Here is a 22,126-nt window from a genome sequence, read left to right on the forward strand (position 1 = left end):
AAATAATGTATTGCCTTACAGGATTAAAATGGTCCAGTTTTTTCATAATAATGCGTGGCCTGCAAGCAAATTCTGTGTCACTTGCAGCTGAACAAAATCTTATTTAAGCTGCTCATTCCGGTCACTTATCTCCCGATTAGGGAGTCTTGTTACTGGTTCTTGTTGTCACACACACACACACACACACACACCATCTCTGCTGTTACAATGTCATTATGTGCTCCTGGCGAATATTTGCAGATGCGTTTTAAACTTGCAGATCAGCTGTTGAACTGTAATATTGAGATTATTGTATTTGTTTGGCACTGCACAAATTAAAATGGAAAATGAGTCCAAGAAATGGGTCAATATGAGTAAAAACCAAATAGGTTCATTTGAATCAGGATCTGTAATTCTATAGGTGACTTGGCATTCTGTCTGATAGCCATTTCTGTTATGAATTCAGGTTTGTCTCAGAGCAGAGAGAGAGCGAGAAAGACAAAATGAGGGTGAAAGCATGGATTAATGTGGTCATTACGGGAGGATTCGCCTCATTACGTGTTTGATCCTGAGACATGTAATCTGGCATTCTGTTAATGAACTTGCAGAGATTCTGGTTGGCTGCTTATAATTGCTATAGCATGGCAAAGCAGCTACAATGGTGGCCCACTGGAGTTCGATGCCGTTTGACAACTCCTATTCTCTATCTCTGTGTAGTTGGCCACATATTAACTGAGCACCATAGAAAAAGGACAGTGATTTAAAGTTTAACCCCTTTTTCTGTAAATTCTTCTGCAAACTCAAAAGTCCATTGAGTTCAGCGGACGTTTTCTGTCCCTTTTCTGATTGGACAATATCATTTCCTATCAGACAGGATTGGTCAAGCTTCACGTGTATCACAAAATGTAAAATAAATGGTAAGTGACGATAACTGACGTCACGGACAGAACGGCCCATACAAGGAGATATGCATGTGTGTCGTGTTTGCACCGTTCACTTCGCACTGGTGTGATTTTTTTTCCCCAACAGATTCCTCGCGACTCGGGTAAGTGCAACTTCTCAGAATTGCACCTTTCTAGTTCCATTTGTAGTTGACGCAACGGAGGAAAATTAAACCTCGGTTCGAAGTGAAGCGGTGAATTTTTATTCTATGTGTTCTAGAGCTATGAAATCTGTGTTCTAGATCTATACATTCTGTGTTCTAGATCTATATGTGCTTTAGTTCTATATTGTTATGAATTCTGAATGAATGAATGATTTTTTCAGGAGGGCCAAATTGTCATGTGAAGCTTGACCAATCCTCTATTCTGCATGCACGGGACATGTACGGGACAGACATTCTCACTCCTTGAGAATCTATGGGAATCCTAAAAAAACATGTACGGGACATGTATGGGACAGACATTCTCACTCTTTGAGAATCTATGGGAATCCTCAAAAAAAACATGTACGGGACATGTATGGGACAGACATTCTCGCTCCTTGAGAATCTATGGGAATCCTCAAAAAAAAAAAAACATGTACGGGACAGACAAAGCCACTCCTTGGAAGCGGCTTTCACCGCTTCAAAAAGTATTTATGAGACAGAATAATTGATGGTCAACATTATTCACTGTCAACATCAATAAACTAATATTGCAGCTACCAGGTATATGTACGTGCTGAGAGAGGAGGGGGGAGATAAAAGGTGACAGTCACAAGCAGAGAAAAAGCTTTTCTATATGAATCACTGAAGGACTTCCATTGTTGGGCTCTCTGCCTGCCTGCACACTGATGTGCAGAGGACGGAGCAGCCCAGAGAAGGAATGGGATTTCACGCTTGGCAACGCTATCTCTGAATCTCCACCCGCATGCTGCAACCAACCAACTAAACAACCTCAAAACAACCAACCAACCCTTTCTTCTTCTCCTCCCTCCACCGCTTCACTTCCTCTCTCTCTGGTGAACTCCATGGAGCCATTTGTCATCATTGACACTCTCTTGATCGTGCAAAGTGTGAATACGCGCATGCACGCACACACATAACCTCAACATCTGCATGCATGCATTATCGTCTTCTTAAGGATCTGCATGAATGACAAAGTATTTGAATTATATAGCCAAGAAACCTGCTATATATTTTAGACATTTTGAGCAGTGATCATCAAAAATACATTTGTTTTTAAAATGTGTAGGCCTATATATGGTGTAACCCCCATACTCTTTGGTTAAACCACTGGTTCTCAAGCATAGTATATAGCATCAAAATCATTGCAAATTCCCCATTCACATTGGAGTGTCACACTTTGAAGACTAGCTTTAAGTTTCAATGTAAGCTGAACAGCAAAAAGTGTAGCATATCTCCTTGTAGCCGTTCTGTCCGTGACGTTGTCTCCATACATGGAGTTCCGCGCTCATAAGGACACTCATACGGACACTAATACGGACATAGGGACCTACACAAAGTCAGACGAAGGAGCGGTTAACACCGCTCAAAAATATTAACATTTTAACACCATAAATCTTTTATGGCACAACATATTGTAAACCAATTGTCAGCCAAATACATATTCATTTGGGGACCACGGCATGACATGAAAATGTTTGAGAACCACTGGAGACTAGAACATTCCCTTCCTGGATGTGCTGCTGCTTTGTGTCATTTTTGGGGAGAAAGTTTGATGAGTCACTGGTGAACCCCAGCCAGATGAGCTCCCAAAAGTCTCTAATTTGGTCCTGTTTCCATGGCTACGGATGGCACACAGCTGAAGTGCACTGGTGGGGGGTGTTACACACAAAGGACAGGTCATTTCTATTGGGTTTGAAACTGTGCCGCTGACATTCTGCTCATTGGTCCTATAACTGGAACTGAGCAGTATTAAAGGACCTTTCAATAAAACTAGACCAGGTCAACCTGGTTGTGCCAGACCCCCTGTCTGTCATCATCATTTATGACATCATGCCTTTTGTAGGCATGTCATCATCATGTCATCATCATATATACCCTTTATATAGAAAACCCGGACAGACATTTGCTTATGTAGGCCTACCCATTTCATGGGTCTGGCAATAACTATCGCTCTATAAATGTACAGGGCTGTGCAATTAACCCAAAAATTGATAAAAACTGACATTCAGAACCTCTTACCAAATCGAATCGATTATTTACATTTTGTTGTATTTCATATGTACTGTACAAAAACATTCTAATATATTTTTTATCAACTAAATTGATTAGGTACTCTGATTAACAGCTTAAGCCCTGTTATACTTCATTGCACAAAGGTAGTGCGCAAAAATAGCTGATCTACGAGCTCACAACGCATCGGCGGCCAACGGCTCTTGCTGTCACAAAGTGACAAAGCTTAATGTACAGTACATCCATTTTCACTATCTATGAAAATTGATTAGGTCTATTTCAAAACCAGGTTGTTACAGAAGCATAGGCTGCAACTTACTGAACCCTATAACAAAAATGGATCAAAACTGACATTTAGAACGTCTCGCCAACTTCATGTTGCTCATGTGTGCTTGTAGATCTTGAAAACGTACACATTTGAAACCTGGAGATACAGGGTTTCTGCCCAACAGTGACGATATACAAATATGTTCGAATATTATATTTATCAACAACAGTTGAGTTAATCAATAACAGTTACAGTACTGTACATACTGTAGTAACAGATCTCATGAACCATTCAAATAGGATTGGAAATAGCTTACATTTAACCTAAGATTATCCTACAACAAACTAGGAATTCCAGTGAGGTCCCTCATCTGGGCTATGGGTTTTGAAACTGCCTGAGTATGTGACCCAAAATGCTGAGTTTGAAGTCGATTGGTTGAAAGGTCCTCGGGACGCAGAAAGAACAGGTACACACGCCCACTCACACTCACGCACACACACACACACACACACACACAGACAGACAGACAGAGCTTTTGCATAATTTATAGTTAGAAGATGAATATAAACATGAAACGAGAGATGAGATTCTTTTGACTATAATTTAATCTTCCTCCAATTGCAACACGTGAGGAAGCAATCTATTGTTGGTACTTTGGGCTACTATAGTCTACATTCCATACTGAGCAATGGAATACACATATCAGCTAGTAGGTCTGACAGTCTCAACACCCACAACCTTCAGTATAAAGAAAGACAGAATAGCAAGATGGGGGGAAAATGACAGCCGAAAACTTAAAGTTGTCTACAGGAAGTTACACAGACAACTTCCTGAAGTTGTCTTGTCTATAGGAAAAGGAAAAAAAAACATCAGTTATTTGTAGGATAATACAATCCTAGAGTGTGTTCGGAAAAAAAGGTTTTGCATAATTCCCTGCATTTTGTCTGGGTTCTGACATCATGTCAAAGACAGCCTTATTGTTCCAGTGAAAACTATTATGTCAGCATTATATCCTTGTGAAAAACCTGTCTTTGACACACTCCTGTCCTGCCAGCAGGAACCCCACTGGCTCTGCAAGATGGCAGTGCCTTTACAATGCCTTCACTTTGTCAGAACAATATGTCATGCAAAGAGTATTTTTATTTCAACCTTTTCATTCACTGAGCCAAACACATGCAGCCAGTGACAAAAGTGTGTCTAGTACAGTCGGCTGTTAGCCCCATCACATCACCCTCCACTTGGTCTCCACACTGCACTGCACAGTAGAAATGAACATACTGTACAGCCAACTTCCATTTCCCCACCTGTCTATGTGCTGGCAATCTGGCTAGCCATCGTCAAAGAAAAGGTCCTTTTCAGTTAACTGGAGCTCAGTTCTTGAGAGATTAACGAGTCGGTGCCACCATTTTCATTGCACTTAATCTGTAGCCTTTTTCACGGTAGCCATATTGGCATGAAATAGATGGGTAAATCATTTAACAATGACACTAACTCAAAGGGTTGTTAGACAGAGTGACTTCATGCACTCCATATTTGGACATACTGTAACGATCAACCTGGAACTTCATATATGGTCATGGTTGACGTGGGACTCCTTATAGATACTACCACAGAGCCGCAGTGTGCTGCGTCATGCGCCATCTTGCCTGCACATGAGCGCTGACATTGATGTAGTTCCTGGCCTGTTTGTGTCACAATGAAGAGCTCATGGATGATGAAGGTGGTGATGATGAAGATGAGGTCATTGTGTACTGCTGGCCCACCGGCGACGCGGTGGGAAAGGCTTAAGAAGAGCAGAGCGGGGGCGTGGTGTTGCAGCATTGTGTCGGACTACAAGGAGGCATGCAAAGAGGTGGTGGTCGGCGCCTGGGAGCGACCACTCAAAGCCCTGACTTTACTGGGCCTGCTGGGCGGAGCCTCGGCCTGCACTTACACCAATCCCGACGAGGACTCCCTCCACAGCGCGCTCCTCGAATCCTCCAATCAGCTGGGGCTCCTGTCGCCGCGGATACGCAGCGGCGCCTCTGCCGGCCACGTGCTGAGCCTGACCAAGCTGCACAACCAGGGGCAGATGCGTCACCTCAGCCTGGGCGTGGCCTCGCTGGCGTGGCGCGCCGACTATGACCCGGACGTCAGTCTGTACGAGGCCGGCTGCGCCGGCCTGGCGGTGCCGTGGCGGGAGCTGCCTCAGCGCGTGCTGGACGTGGGCTTCGCAGGACGCTGGTGGGTGCTGGACGCCAAGATGAAGGACTACGACATAAACGAGGAGGAGTGAGGTCAAGTTTATTCTCCTCAAAAGAATTACCGACAGTACAAAGGCAGGGCCCTTAGCCAATGAGGAGCAGCCAACGGGTAGATCTTTGGGCCCATAACATGGTGTTCCATGTGAGCCCACACTGTTTCGTAGGAACAGTATTTCTTGTTATTAGTGTGGTTTGCCTATTAGGGCAACCACACTAATACTGACATTCAACATTTCTTTCTTTCTTTCTTTCTTTCTTTCCAGATAAACTTTATTTTGCCACGCTACTCCTCCCACAGTTTTGGTGGCACGCACTTGGGCCATTATGTCAAATCGACCGGCTTCATCAGTGAATACAATGGGAAAATGCCCAAATATGGAGATGAATGACATCAGAGATCTGACGTCATAGTCCACATGTGACTGACATGGAAGCCATGCTGATATGAGACGTCACGTAAGCTTCTTTTTCTCCAGTGACTTGAACGGGAAAATGCAGATTCAACCAGTATTTCCATATAATATATGGAAATACTGGTTGAATCTGCATTTTCCCATATTATGGGCATTCATTGATATGGGCTTAATATTAATGACATCAGGGATATCAATATAAGGGATGAATGGGGAAAATTCAAATAGTAAGACGGTCACGGAATTCATTTGCAAGTGTGACTCGTGTCAACCTTACATTACATGATTACATTTCATTACATGATGACATTTGAGTCTAATGTCATGACGATTTTTGGGATCTGATGTTATTACACCATATTTGGGTGTAGCTGCTAGCTGGCAATGGGTAGTTTTCACTTACGGTTATGACTGAGTCATAATGAACTCTATTTATGGCTACTGTATGCCCCCAAGGGCCCCCAAGTGTTCTGCCGGCCGAACAACCCATTAGGCAATTTTAAGATAATATGGATTGGAAAAAAGAAAATAAAGAAAAACACACAAATAAAACACAAAATACAGTATAGCCAAAACAGCAGATTTACATGGGTAGCCAAATGATGACAGTAGCCTAATGCATTTTTGGGTGCTAATTAACTCATTCTGTGCCTATCCCGAACATGTTCGGCTTTATTTCAATCCAATACAATTTTTTTTTTATTAATTGACTTACCCTGAGCTGCTTGTAGAGTCGTGGGTAGGGATGGAGCCCGAAAACCGGGTCCATTACAAACCCGGTTCTGAATTTATCGAGACCCGAGTATCAATAAGCTTTTAATTGTCGAGCCTGTTAACGGGTAAGCGTCATAACGTCACGTCATGGACCGCTATAGGGGGCTGGGACGGGAGGTAGGCTACATTGCGTCATTGATAGTTGTGTGCTTTGCAAGTGCGTGCCGTGGAACAATGGTTGAACTCGTGAAACACTAAAAAGTTTGGTTACATTTTAGAAAAGACAAGGGGAGAGCTATAAATGCAATAGGCTATGCAGCACGGCCACGGTTACAAGCTCGGGAGGGAACACTTCGACAATGCGGAGGCACTAATTGTCCCTAGTGCATCACATAAGACCCGTCTGCGACGAGTTGAAACAACGGCAGCGTCGGGCCATCGGCTGTTGCAGCAGCGCGACAACCGTTCTCTTCCACCCAAAGTATGTGGTGCTTGAAAATATGAATGATTCCATTGATAATAATCCGTTTGGGATAGTCAAAATCGCCGCCGCAGAGTTATAATATCGCTCCGTGCAAATGACTCCGTATAGCGTCGCCAGCGTGACTTCTCAGTCTACCGAAAATAGCAGATGTACAAGCTCACAACGCGGTGCGAGCAGACGCTGTGTGAGCTTGTTGATTTTGTTGCGTGACACCGTCGTACTATGCGTTATAAATTACACTTTTAAAGAGACAGTACACATTTAGTTTCTTCAAATATTTTCCAAAAATAAAAAGGTTACTTGCCTTCTGTCTGTTAAGTTAAAGTACTGTATTTGAAGGCCCTAGTCAAATGTAGTGCAAATATGGATTTTTGTTGTTGCTTAAAACAAACAAAAAGATAATGGAAAAAATAGATAGGCCTATGCATTACTGTAAAAAAAAAACATGGAAATGTTAGCCTATAGTTTATATTATATACCATACAATTTATAGTATAATTTTACAGTAGGCTAGTATTAATAACTTATGAATAGTAATGTAAAACTATACTATATACATATAACAATAGTATATATAATATATTTAAAAATGTGATAGTCTCATGTCTTTCCACAAAATAACAGAAAAAGCTCAATAGTGGGCTCGATAAAAGCCCGGCTCGATAAGCATGATCGATAAGGTGCTCATTATCAATAAAAATTAACGAGCTCCATCCCTAGTCGTGGGTGGTCCTGGCTCATCCTACGCTAGCCAGCTAGCCATTTTACATGGTCCGACGATATATTCCATTAAAAATGGTTTAAAATACATTTTTGAGCCCCCCAATGTTCACCAAATGTTCAGCGCCGCTTCCGGAACGACGTCCAGTGTGCCTATCCCGAACATGTTCGGCTTTTTTAATGAAATGAATAAAATGATCCGAGGCCTTCTGAAGCCTGAGCCTAAATTTAAAATCCAGTGTTCCAAATCCGGGGGCCGCCATGCCGGCCGTTAGCCGCGAACGGCGCCGCGAATCGCCGCCGAATCCAATGAAAAACCACATCTTTGGAGGCCCATATCTCTGGATTGTGTTTTTAGGGATGTGGCGCGAGGTTTATTTACGGCGAAATCGCCTAAAAATGATCTTTTAAATGACAAAATGCTAATAGCTATTCTGTAGCCATTTTCATCCGGGACCTTTCCATGACGTGCACGAACGTGAGCACGCGCGTCACTGCAACGTGAGTCCCCGGATGCTAATGCGCTCGCCTATGGGACAAACCCTGGCATTCTTGGTGCCCTCTAGGGGCTGGCACTGGAAGCGTTAAGTTGGCCTATATCGGTAGCCAAGCTAAAAATGACATTACATGTCATTTTGTGTTCACTTGCATGCAAGTAAATGTGCTCACTTAGCATGCTACTTAACATTAAATATCTAATATGAGATGTTTTTGTTTTTTCTAAATTAGGTTGGTATGAGGAAGGAGCACTCGTGTTGATTCACTCTATACGTCCCGTTTTGGTTCCCTCAAAGTCCTCCATACGCAGGTGTTCAAGGTTTTACAACTTGTTTTAGTTACTGTAAAACAAGCCAGGCATGATGATAGCAAAGCCTTGAGTGACGTGGTGTAAGCGATATTCTTTAGTTCAAATAAGTGTTAAATGGCACAATATTCAAATATTATTCAGATGGAGTGTTAGTTCATTAACATGGGTCTCCCTGTCTCTCATGCTCTTTGGTAAACAGAAAATACATTCTCTATTCAGGAGACCAATTCTATCCATTTTATTTGGAGTTGTGACCTCTAACTCTCCTCACCACAAGGCTGAATAGCACTGGATGTGATTGGAAAATGTTGAGTACAATGCGCTCTGATACGCCTCCTATTCAACCAGATATGGGACCATGACATGGTTACCCAAAGCCAATTTTTGAACAAAAACATTTCCATGTTTTAAAGGTCACTCTGAGCATGTTTATGAATAGTGTCTCCTCTTTGCCAATTCTAATGTGATGTATGCACTGAAACTTTTAATTAGATTTTGGGCACTCAAGGTTAAGCCATTTTATTTTCCATGTGTTTCTTGGAGGCAGACAGTGCATGCTACACAACTATCAACTGTGTTATTCAAGTAGGAACCAAGAAGTATTGATACATTCTCTTGGTGGGGTGTCGCACCAAATTCTGGGCCCTGGGTACAAGGATTCACTGCGGTCCCCCCATGAATGTTCGTGTTTGTGCTTTAACTATTGAAAAATAGCAGATATACTGTACAAGCTCACATACAGTGCACTGCGAGCTTGTAGATCTGCTATTTCTTTTTTTTTTAATCATGAAAATTTGTCTAGTCTTTGAATATTTCAAATCCTTCTAACGTTTTTTGGAAAACCTATGTTTCTATGTCAGCGGTGCTCAAACTTTTTCATGTAAAGGACCCCCAAAATGATATGTATTTGGCCGAGGACCCCCATCTCAAAATATTTAGTTCCAGGGACCCCGCGGCGCAGAAGCAAAATTCAAGTAAAAAATGTTTGCTTTAAAAATACATATATTCAAAGATTTGCACACATTTTCACGACTTTTCAAAAATATCAGATCTACAAACTTGGTGCCGCGCTGTGAGGTTTAGAGATGTTACCGATCAATCGGCAATGGATCGGATCGGGCCGATCAATGCGTGATCGGCGATAATCGGTGGTTTAGATCAAAAGGTAAATTCACCGATCCGATCCGATCGGTGCATCCCATCAACCAGCCGTTCAGTATGCCCACTTGAGGCCATTTTGGGGTATTGATTTCCACAGTGCTGAAGGAATAATTAGTTACTGCTATGATAATAAATACATAGTAATGCTGGTAAATAACTATAAGGCAAATATATAAATGAATTAATGAGTGAATTAATTAATTAAAGTTAAAACATTAACATTTAGAAAATATAAATAATATATAAATAATAACTTGATCAGATCGGTGATTGATCGGTATCGGGTGATCAAACTTTTGTGATCGTTGCTCGGTGATCGGTTCCAAAAAACCTGATCGGACCATCCCTAGGTTGTATACCTTCTATTTTTCAATAGCTAAAGACAGGCCCCTCCACCTTGGGCCCTAGTAACTCAGTCCCCCCCCCCCCTTGTGACGCCCCTGCTCTTGGTCCTGAGACCACAAGCCAGTCGTTTGTCCTCAGACGGTCAGGGCAGTTGTTCCGTTAACACACAACACAGAGCTTCAGCAGAGGATTAGCTTCACGATAGCAGACCCTCTGTTTTAGACACACACACTCACAGGGTGCGGTCCACATATCTGGCTCATAAGGCTGCAAAACACCTCTGCCTATAGCAGCATTACTCCCTTACCTTTGAACTTTCACACTTGAGCAGCTAATGTGAGTGTCAACAAAAGTGACGTTCTTCCAGTGTTTAGGGCTGTCCCATTGGTTAGTGAGTGTCTCTACCAGGTCATGGTTCAGCAGTGCTGAACCATGAACCTGTATTCAACCCTTGAGCTTGTGACCCCACAAAGGCATATAGGCCTAATGTGTCTTCGGTCAGGTTATTCCCTTATCATGGGAGTGGATGAGGGTCAGTGCATCTGTAGCGAGATATGTGGACGTACCCCCACACTCGCATATGGACATTGTCATCTACCCTATACTGAGTGGAAAGGGCAGATGAAATCTAACCACCTGTCGAGCTCAATTCCAGTTACAGTACAACCCTCGACACTACCACCATGCCCCCCCCCCCCCCCCCCCCCCACCTCAACCCCTCGCCAGTGATGGAAAAAGTACTCACATGTTTTACTTAAGTAAAAGTATCAATACTGCGATGTAGAAATACTCTGTTACAAGTAGAAGTACGGAATTCAAAATTTGCTTGAGTAAAAGTACAAAAGTATTGGCATCAAAATGTACTTCAAGTGCCAAAAGTAAAAGTACAAAAATGTTTGAAAATAGCTGTTCTACAAGCTCACAACGCGTCGCATCATATAGCCTAGGTATAAAACAGGGCTAAAGTGGATTAATGTGTGTTTTATAATATAATCATGTATATCTGCAAAGTAACTAACTAAATGTTTCAAATAATTGTAGTGGATTAAAAGTACAATATTTGGATCCGAGATGTAGTGGATCGAGTAGAAGCAAAAGTATTGGAAATTGGAAACACTCAAGTAAAGTACAAATACCTCAAAAGTGTACTTAAGTACAGCACTTGAGTAAATGTACTTAGTTACTTTGCACCTCAACCCCTCGCGCATGATTGAACCCCTCACAGGCTGCGGACGGTAACAAACAATAGCCATGTCAACAGCACAGACGCTCATAGTGAGTCTGAGTGTGTGTTTGTGTGTGGTTGGGGGGTGGGGTCAAATACCTTGTGATGTGGGGTCGTCTTTAAACCGTGGCCACACACATGACCATAGTGTGGCACATGGGGCATGTGCTGACAATTGGATCTTAAGCCTGAGTTATACTTGGCTGCGTATCACGTCTCACACCGAAAATAGGCAATCTACAAGCTCACGACAGGTCGCAATGCGACGCATTGTGATCTTGTACGCGCGCTATTTCTGGTGCGCGACACCCGCACACATCCAAGTATAATCTTTACGTCTCCAGCTGTCTTGTTGTCACTTTCACCTTCAGAGCTGCTAAGCCTTGTTGTCTGCATTACATGTTAGAAGTCATGTAACATATTAGTGTGTCTGTGTGCGTGTGCGTGTGCGTGCATGCATGCATGTGTGTTTCTTTTGTTTGTATATGTGTCTGGGTGCATTTTGCCACAATGTCGCCAAAAGCACAGGAGCATTTGTTTTGGTTCAATCTACGTCGTGCACATGCAAATTCACATTCACACGTATCAATTAATTAAAGTAGATTGTCTGTTTTCGCCCAATAGATTTGGTATTGAGGGAAAAAGGCCTGTTATAGAGCCCTGGGGGACCCCGGCCATGTAGGCTATATATGGTTTAAGTTGTTGATAGACATGGAAATGAATATGAGTCTTCCACATAATTTGTCCTCAGGGCTTGCTTACGCAATGCAGGCCAGGCAGCAAATGAGAGCCTCTCATTCAGTTATCATTTAGAAGGCAGGAGGACTGGCATACTGTACAATCTCTCTGAGAGAGTGTACAAAGAGAGTGCGCGTGCGTGCGTGCGTGCGTGCGTGCGTGCGTGTGTGTGTGTGTGTGTGTGTGTGTGTGTGTGTGTGTGTGTGTGTGTGTGTGTGTGTGTGTGTGTGTGTGTGTGTGCGCACGCCCGTGCATGTGTGCCTGCATGTGTTGAGTGTGTAGGACTATCTATATGTAGCATGATTGTCTGTGTGCATGTTCAGTCTATGTCTATGGCGAAGGATTCCGAATCTATAGCTGTATGATGTATGTAGTGGTACGGTACAGTGTACAACACATATTTTTGGTTTGGGGGCCAATTAAAATTAACTAATATGGACAGTCATATAAAAGCAGTATAGTAGTTAAATTGTAAAACTATAGGAATGAATGTAGAAATAGATCACGTAAAGATAGAAAGAGTAACTGACCACAGACTCTGCTTGAAATCCCATACAAAAGGTTTGTGCCGTAACTGGCAAGAACAACAGGAATACGGAATAGGAATAGGATCTACAAACACAGCAAAAACATAACGTCGTTGTCGGGTGAAAACCTTGTATGTCCAAAACCGTTTGTTTTGTATTTATCATTTTTTAAATGATTTAAACTAGTGAAAACAGACGATCTACAAGCAATGCTACAATGCTTGTAGATCTGCTGTTTTCACTACTTTTGTGCGATGGCCTTGTCTAATGAAGCAGGGCTTTACTTCACGGAAAAATGTCAGTGACGATAAACAACCAACTGACAATCGTCTTACATGTGCAGGGTGCAGAGGGCGTGTCTAGTGGCGCTCTGAAGTGGTCCTCTTTGCACGTGCACGCCACAGAACCCTCATCCTCTGCCACGCTGTTGGCCGGACAGGGGAAGCACTCCTGTTGTCTGGAGGACATCTTGTAGGAGCCACGGGGACACGCTAGGGCAAGAGGAGAGAGACACACACACACAACACATTAGACTTTTCACATCAAGGTCCATTATTAATTATTTATTCAGCATTTGATTTATTCTCATCAAATGGACCACTATTTGATGAGATTTAACCTCTCAGACACAAAACCTAGAATATTTTGTTGTCGTTGCTGGATACGATTTTGTTCCCAATTCCATGCTGTGTTGATGTGGTGCCATAGGAGAGATAACACTACAGGGACAGGCAAAACGTTGATCAAAAGAACAATACATTCTCTAATTGTGTAGACTTCTTGTAAATTCAGTAATGCAGATGTTAATAATCATTTAACTCTTGACAAATGAACCCTTATGGGTCCATTTGGTTTCCAACTCTCCATCATTTAGCTGGGGACCACCTGGAATCCCCTCAGGGACCACTGGTGGTCCCCGGATCACTGGTAGAAAACCACTATAGTACAATACAGTATATACATGCATATCGGCATGTATACACTTGCACATGTTCCACAGGAAGCACATGTACACGTACCGGTACACATACTGTACAGTACACACGCACTGTACATGTACACGCACTCTCAAACTCTGCCGATTCCAGTTCTCATTAGTTTGGTACATTTCCATTTGATTCAAAGTGTTTCCTCCTCATCACAGCCTTCCTCATTAGAGAGCATCTCAGTGGTGACAGAACACGTGTCACACATCTCCTATTCCAGCCTTGGCTGTCACACTATAGTGATTAAAAAACCCAGAGCGTTTGAATGTGAGATCTGTGAGATCTGTGCGTGCGTGCGTGCGTGCGTGCGTGCGTGCGTGCGTGCGTGCGTGCGTGCGTGCGTGCGTGCGTGCGTGCGTGCGTGCGTGCGTGCGTGTGCGTGTGTGTGTGCGCGCGGCTGCGCGCGCTGTTGAGAGAGAAAGTCTGTTCATTAATTTGGGTGTACTCATGTGTATCACTATACCACGTGAATGTGAACGTGTGTACTGTAACTGAATGTACTCCGTGGTTGTGGGATGGCATGGATGTCAATGATTCACAATTATGCACTCAAAGGTTTTCCCTGTTGCCTGATGTGGAACCACAGCTGTAGCCTACTTGATGTGCAAGCGTCATGTAAACAGATCTAGGATTAAACAGACTTCCTCTGCCACAAGCCATCATCCCGCTAAAATAAGGTAACTGGCTGCCATTAAGGAGATTTGCACACAAATCATTATGTAAGATTTCTTCATGTCTTATTATGGAGCATCCATTTTAATAGTCTGTTTGATGACACCTGTATAGCTCTGTTGTCTGTTAGAACTGCCATTCCCAGAATTCAGTTCAAAACATTCAGAAACGGTATGCGTTTTTGTTAAAATTACATACATTTGTATCCAATACTTTTCCGCTGCCTGTGTCATTTTGACATGACAGTGTTTAGAGAAGTTATAAAAATAAAATGCTGATTACTGAATGAAGTATACCAGTGAATTACCGACCGTATATTATATAAAACACCAGTAAGACTCCCTAATCGAGAAATAAGCGACTGTCAGGTCTCAGCATGATTTTAAGCCAAAATGTGTAGGAGCAGTGTCCAAAAATGTGTTTTAAAAAATCAGCCTGAAGGTGGCGCTAAATGGGACAGATCAATGTTGATGACATGAGTGTAGAGCAAGTGAGTACCGATTTGACCGTATATTATATAAAACATAATCAGTTTAATTGAAAAATAGCAGTAATAGAAACCAATCACATTGTTCTGATGGAAAGTATACCAGTGAATTACCGACCATATATTATGTAAAACATAATCAGTTTAATTGAAAAATAGCAGTAACAGAAACCACTCACATTGTTCAGATGGAAAACAAAAATGGAATGTCCTTTTCAAAGCTTGCCAGACCATGTCGGGCAGAATGTCAGATCCATCACATCTGAAGCACACTCTCATGGCACTGGTGTACTGCATGTTGATTGTGTGTTATACAAAACCTTAGAGTTTTATTACAGTCTGTTGGGTGTGTGCAGCCCAGACGAGGGCTGTTTCAAGTGAAAAGGTGCAAACCCGTCTCTTGTCTGCAGCTGAAACAAAGGAACCATTCTGCTCTTCACGGTCTCCTGTAACAATAGAAGTACACTTCTGCCTCTCGGTGTGCCCCAGACTCTTCGCAGAGCAGCGTGCCTTGGCAGGGCTTTTTGTTGAAAAGCACTCCCTGCCTGGAAGGATGAGGAATGGATAGGCTAATTCTATGCTGTCTATGAAGCTAAATAAGAGAACAGACAAGTATAGTGTGTGGAAAGAAACATCACTTTATTTACTCAGAGGTTAACCATTTAAGCCTTATTTTATACTTACGTACGGCGGTGTCATACGAAAATAGCATAATATGAATATATATATATATATATATATATATATATATATATATATTAGGGCTAGGACTTTAACTGATTAATTGCGATTAATTAATTACAGAAAATTAACACGATTAAAAAAAATTACGCATTTTAATCGCACTTAGTTTTTGCACCACAGAACCTTCAGTTTCGGGCATATCGATCATAGCAATGCACCAACCAAGAAGAGACAAACAAACGCAAAGGGAGAAGTAGCCGATCAGAGTGCTTTGCTTGGCCCAGTGGATGCGAAATTTAGATTTAAAAAACTCACTTGTCGATTCCCGCGTACAACAATATGTGTTTTACTTGAAAAAAATGCTTCTCAGGTCAAATATCAATGTGCGATTAAAATGCGATTAATTGCGATTAATTAATCACAGAGCCTGTAATTAATTAGATTAAAATGTTTAACCGCATCCCAGCCCTAATATATATATATATATATATATATATATATATATATATATATATGAATGAATGAATGAATGAATGAATGAATGAATGAACTTTATTTATATAGCACATGTTCACAGCACGAATGCACAGAGTGCTTTACAGATACACAATATATATATATATATATATATATATATATATATATATATATATATAATATCTTCTAAATAATACACTAGTAACAGTGAGAGAAAGGCGGTTGAAGGTTGTGTTTGCAGGATCAACGTTCTTTGAGATATATTATTCCAATACCAATAGGTTGATGTTCAGTGAGATTGATACGCATGCACACACAACAAGGCTACTGTAGCTGATTGATTTAGCGTGGATTCATTCGCAGAAATTCAATAAAGACCAGATAAATATCTAAGTCAGCCACAGATTGATTGTTTTTCTTCTGATTTGACTTGGTGAGTCTGATATAAAAGAGCAAACAGAATCTATTTTTATCTCATGGAAGGAAGCTACAAGATGGATATTTGAGATCAACCACTTGTCTACACTTTCACAATTCCCTTTGACATGACTGCTATGCCGTGAGGTTCTCCTATAGCGACCAAGGCCATCTTCTTTGCAGGATTCATCTTGCTGCTATCAAGGATGATAGTCAGTAGCAATGGAGGAGAGTAGAAATGGAGAGGGAAATTAAACAAGCTATTGATATTTAGAATGATGGAAGACCTGGAGAGAAGTATCGAGACTCGAGAGGAAGAAACAGAGAGCAAGAGTCAGTCATGGAGAACGAGAGGGAGAGAAAGCGCTTTTGAGAAATCGGGATGAGAGAAGGAGAAACGTTGAAATGGAACAAAATATCACACAAAGGTTACAAATGTACTTTCTTGCCCTCTCTAGACCAGTGGTTCCCAAACTTCTTAGCTTGTAACCCGAAAGAGAAATTAGACTTTTTTCTGGGACCCAAACTAGTGAAAACAGCATCTCTAGAAAGCTCACAACGCATCGCGACTCGCAAAGCAAAATTTGTGAGCTTGTAGATCAGCTAATTTCACTACTTCTTTTACATTTGTTTTCTAATACTGTAATTAAAAACTAAATGTAGGGGGAAAAAACCAATTGACCCATAAAAACGTGTCCGTGGCCCACAAATGGGTCCCGACCCAATGTTTGGGAAATAATGCGCTAGACCATGATGCATCACTTTATTTTCGTTGAGGACATGGTTGCACGACTAAGTATAAATCAGGCTTTGCTGTAGTTGCATCTCCCCCTCAGTCAGGCATGGTGAAACTAGCGGGGCATATGGCCTCCCATTTCACAACATAGAGTAAAAGCCTAATTTGGTGCTAATAGGCGACTGTCTGTTTTTATAAGCTGTTGCATGCAACCACTAGAACTTTACAGGGGAGTGGTTTTCTTTTAAGTGCCTTTGCGTGGAGTGCAATTTTCCCTGGGAAGGGTATAGTTAGATGGGTGCGGGGTTAGGGTGTGAATTGGTAGTATGGCTCTCAGGGTGGAGTCAAGGTCCAAACATAACTATTTTCACAGTTGCTGGCTAAAAGCAAACCCGAATCTGTGAAAGAACAGCCTGAAATATGAATAGCAGGCCTGAGCACGGACGTCATTGCATAAACACAGAGTTCAGGATGGAGATTGCGAGATATGACAAGCACTACAGCATCTACCATAAATCTTACATGGGGCACTTTGGTCTCAGATAACGGTCTTGCGTAGTTGCCTGGAAATTGTTCATGTTTTAGCGAATGAGTGCCTGTTTTCACGTCGCTGGGTTTATCCATCTCATCATGCTCGTGGCATCACATTTAATTGAGCGATGAGAGTCCATATAAGTGCTTTATGCAACATTATCAATCTGCTAATTCATCTGTCGTGGCATTCCTTAAAAATCCACCAATAAATAAAAGAAAAACGATTTTACTAAATTCAGGGGATTATCTGCCTGTGAAGGCAATCCAGGCTTTTTGTTGATTGTTTACAAATGGATATGTGCTCAACTGAAATGTTCTCTTTTGATTGTCAGGTGGCGATGCACTAAAATAAAAAGGTTATTTTTTGAAGTGATGGCATCTGACATTGATCATTTGGTGTTTTAATATGGATTAAGAAATCAATTGGGTTGGCTATGTATATTAAATTCTGCTTTGATATTAGAAGAACTCAGAAAAGGGTAAGAGTGGAGCAAGGGAGAGACAGAAGGAGAGAACAGATTATGTGATGTTCCAGTGAAATGACAAGAAAATGTATTCATATTTCTCTTGAAGGGGGAAGAATAAAAGATTACTCCCACCCACACTACAAATGAGATTTGCCGCCGGTCGTTACCGCTGGCTCCGGGTAATAAGAGACCTGGGGAGTTCAGAAATACATTACCATGAATCCAGAAACACTGGCAACCTGAAAACAAGATGCAAAATAACTTGCTTTAAAAACTTTCTGAACCCTGTGACATATCTACAGTAAGTCACTCATGGGTGGAATTGAAGCGTGTGTATACTCTTCACTTCACTTCCCAGAGAAACGCAGCCCTGCAAACAAACAAAAACAAATAACAGTGCAAAATACTTTGTCAAACCTCTTCCTACACTACATGAACCACTGCCCCCGTACAGGAGATATGCATAATAGCCTTTCTGCAGTGAAGACGCAGGCCTGGAAGCATACTCCCAAGAAGCAAAGTTTTTCTCGGCTGTGGCAGGGCTTGCCGAACCGAGCAAAGTTGTTAGAGGACAAAACTATTTCAGCTCAGAGTTCTGAACAACATTAGATCAGTAGAGACTCTTTCGCCATTTCTTGAGACAAGTTGCTTCAGGGAGTACCTATAACCAGGGGTGTCGCACCAAATTCTGGGCCCTGGGTACAAGGATTCACTGTGGGCCCCCCATGAATGTTCTTCATAGGGGGAGGGGGTTTAACCCATTTAGACTGGGAACGCATTATTACGGATTATTTTGTGCTTTAACTATTGAAAAATAGCAGATACAGTATAAAAGCTCACAGCGCGGCACCGAGTGCAGCGCTGCAAGCTTAGATGCTATTTTTTTCTTTTTAAGTCTTTGAATATATCAAATCCTGCTAAGGTTTTTTGCAAAACCTATGTTTCTGTCAGTGGAGCTCAAACCTTTTCATGTGAAGGACCTCCAAAATGATATGTATTTGGCCACGGACCCTCCATTTCAGAATATTTAGTTCCAGGGACCCCCCAGAAGCAAAATTGTAGTTACAAATGTTAAAAAATACATATATTCAAAAGATGTGCACACATTTTCACGACTTTTAAAAAATAGCAGATCTACAAGCTCGCAGCGCGCCACCAAGTGCACTTGGTGCCATGCTGTCAGCTTGTAGATCTGCTATTTTTCAATAGCTAAAGGCCCCTCCACCTTGGGCCCTAGTAACTCAGATCCACCCCACTACCCCTCTGCCTATAACCTCCTCAGCCAACCTCTCTTCAAAACCATGCATCCATTATTCACACTACTGGCAGAATCAAGCCTTTAGCAGAATGCGGAAACAAAACAAAACAAATAATACCCAAACTTCAACTTCTGACCGATCACACACAGTGTTCAGCAGAGGTGTTCTGCTACACGTTGTTAGAAAGTTGTGGAGGTGCAACAACTGCCCAACAGAACATTGGCCAGGCTTATTGTCTTGCCGAAGGTAAAAAGAAAGTTTGTTTTCTTTTGTATGCTGCAGCCTGATTCTCAAGTTTGATGCATTGGGCCCCTGACAGGAATCCCCGGGCCCCACAATGGGACTCCCCGGACCCCACGTTAACGACCAGTATTTTCACGGAGCCTGGAGGTATGCGTGTGTGCATGGGATTACTGACTGACTAGCTTGAGACACACAGGTTGAGAGGGGAGAGTGTTTTCTGCTGGTGATTCAGTCCGAGTGTATCAAAGGTGCGTTCGGAAATGCGCACCGGGTGTGGTTAGGGTTAGGGGTTAGGGTTAGTTTTAGGCATAGTTTTACTTAGGTTAAGGTTAGGGTTAGGGTTAGGCATAGTTTTACTGAGGTTAGGGTTAGGTTTAGGCACTCACAACACTGAGCACACACCCGGTGCGCATTTCCGAACGCACCCTTTGATACACTCGGACTGAAACACCAGCAGAAAACACTCTCCCAGGTTGAGAGGGCAACACAAAAGTCAGAAATGAGACAGTACAGACAGAGTTAGAACCAGAGCAATACAAAAGAAAGAAATACTCTCAAAACTATATATTTGAAAGGAGCGGATCGACTGTCCTATCTCCGCACTGAACTAACTGCCTATCTTAAGGATCAATACCATACACTATACTGTACATTTTAAAGTACCAGAGAATTATTCTTCCACTTTCCACAAGTTGGGTTTAGTGATAAAAAAAAGTCCGAACTCTTCACAGCATGGCACAGATCTTGATCTTATATTGTGAATTCCTTCTCCCTCTCACAAACCCTCACATTCCCTATGATGTGACTGACTGTTTGGTTTCACAGCGCTTTTGTCTCACAAGTCTATACTGGCCTGTGTGTATGCGTGTGTGCATTTGTGTGCATTCATGTATCTGAAAATATGTGCATGTGCGAGTGCACACACACACACACACGTGCACGCACAAACACGCACATACACACACGCGCGCGCGCGCGCACACGCACGCACACACACACGCACAATTGTATGCATCTGTTCATTATCCATGTGTGTGAACGTGCGTGAGACACTCAGGTAACGTTGGTATTTGAGCAGAAAGCCCCCTCTTTGAAGGTTGACTTCAGTGTGGTCCATGGCTGTAGTGACAGGTACATCAGTGGCCCCCAACTGGCTTCAGGGTGGGAAAATAAACATAGAGTAGCTCATTCATTCAGTCTTTTGTATGCAGCTGATGAGGAATGGTGGTTTCCAAGTCAGCATGTCTTTTGTAAAACTGTCCATTTAATGTGCCTGCTCTTTATATTATTTCTTTCAAAAGTAGACTCTCCTAGCACCAGCTCACTTTTTCCAACCAAAAACGAACGAATGAACGAAAAAAAGACAACTGCAGAGGACTCTCTCTTGTTCCAATCCCAGAAGATTAAAAAGAAATACGAAGTACCTCATTAGGATTATAAATGCATAAAACCAGACAGAGTGAAATGAATACTTTTACAGCAACCAGACATAAAATCACGCCGGCAGTGGACACGCATGCACATTTCACTCGAATATGAACACCCGCCGTGGAGCTCATTTGATTAATACATCACTCAGAATGGACCGTGCCTAAAAGATGAGACAATAAATAATTTATGGGGAAACCATTGAGTTTGTTATACCGAGGCATAAAGCTGCACAGTGGGAAGTAAAACCTCCCAGAATTACCTTGGTGGCTGCTCAAAGAGATTGCAGGCAGCAGAATAAAAGAAATGCCATTATAATAAGACTATTTTTTTTCTTTTTCGCTTCAGTTGGTCCCAAAAAAAAACAGGCTTCAAGAAATCTCGCTTTTTCGACGTCCCAAATGTTCGACGGCCCGCAACTTCGACGCGCCGATAGTTCGACTTAGGGATCGCGAGATTTCGGCGCCGCTGTTTCGACGGCACGTTTTTTCGAAAAAACTGACGCCGGTCTTTCGACTGGGCGGCACGCTCTTTCGACAAGGCAGCACGGTATTTCGACAATGAAAAAAACAAGTCTCTCTCACACACGCACAGACAGACTCACAATGCCAACTAACCCAGCCTTGGTTACCTCCCCGACTTTTTTGTTCTCTTTCTCTTTCTCGTCTCTCTCCCTCTCCCTCTCCCTCTCTCTCTCTCTCTCTCTCTCTCTCTCTCTCTCTGGATTCTCTCTCTCTCTCTCTCTCTCTCTCTCTCTCTCTCTCTCTCTCTCTCTCTCTCTCTCTCTCTCTCTGGATTAACATTACCTGAGGACGTGGGGTAAAGTAATCTTTACGGACGGGAAAAGCAGGGCCGTGCTTAGGGCCTAGGGGGACCCAGGCAAGGCAAACCCCAGTTTGAGGCCCCTGGCCCAATTTGGTAACCATCAAAATTGCATATATATTTTAAGTCCATGTTAATCATTGCCAGTAAAACAAACACTGCGTGCCATCT

General features: G+C 42.3%; 1 protein-coding gene across 1 annotated transcript; it reads left to right on the forward strand.

Annotated features, from left to right (window-relative positions):
• Nucleotides 1-5,061: 5,061 nt before the first annotated feature.
• Nucleotides 5,062-5,640, forward strand: LOC308292929 (mitochondrial import inner membrane translocase subunit Tim29-like; the record flags this gene model as incomplete). Its single annotated transcript, XM_080735353.1, has 1 exon — nucleotides 5,062-5,640. One exon carries the CDS (start codon nucleotides 5,062-5,064, stop codon nucleotides 5,638-5,640), a length of 579 nt encoding a protein of 192 aa, XP_080591479.1.
• Between the last annotated feature and the right edge of the window lie 16,486 nt (nucleotides 5,641-22,126).

Source organism: Nannobrachium achirus (genome assembly GCF_963921795.1).
Source record: "Nannobrachium achirus genome assembly, chromosome: 10".
NCBI lineage: Eukaryota > Metazoa > Chordata > Actinopteri > Myctophiformes > Myctophidae > Nannobrachium > Nannobrachium achirus.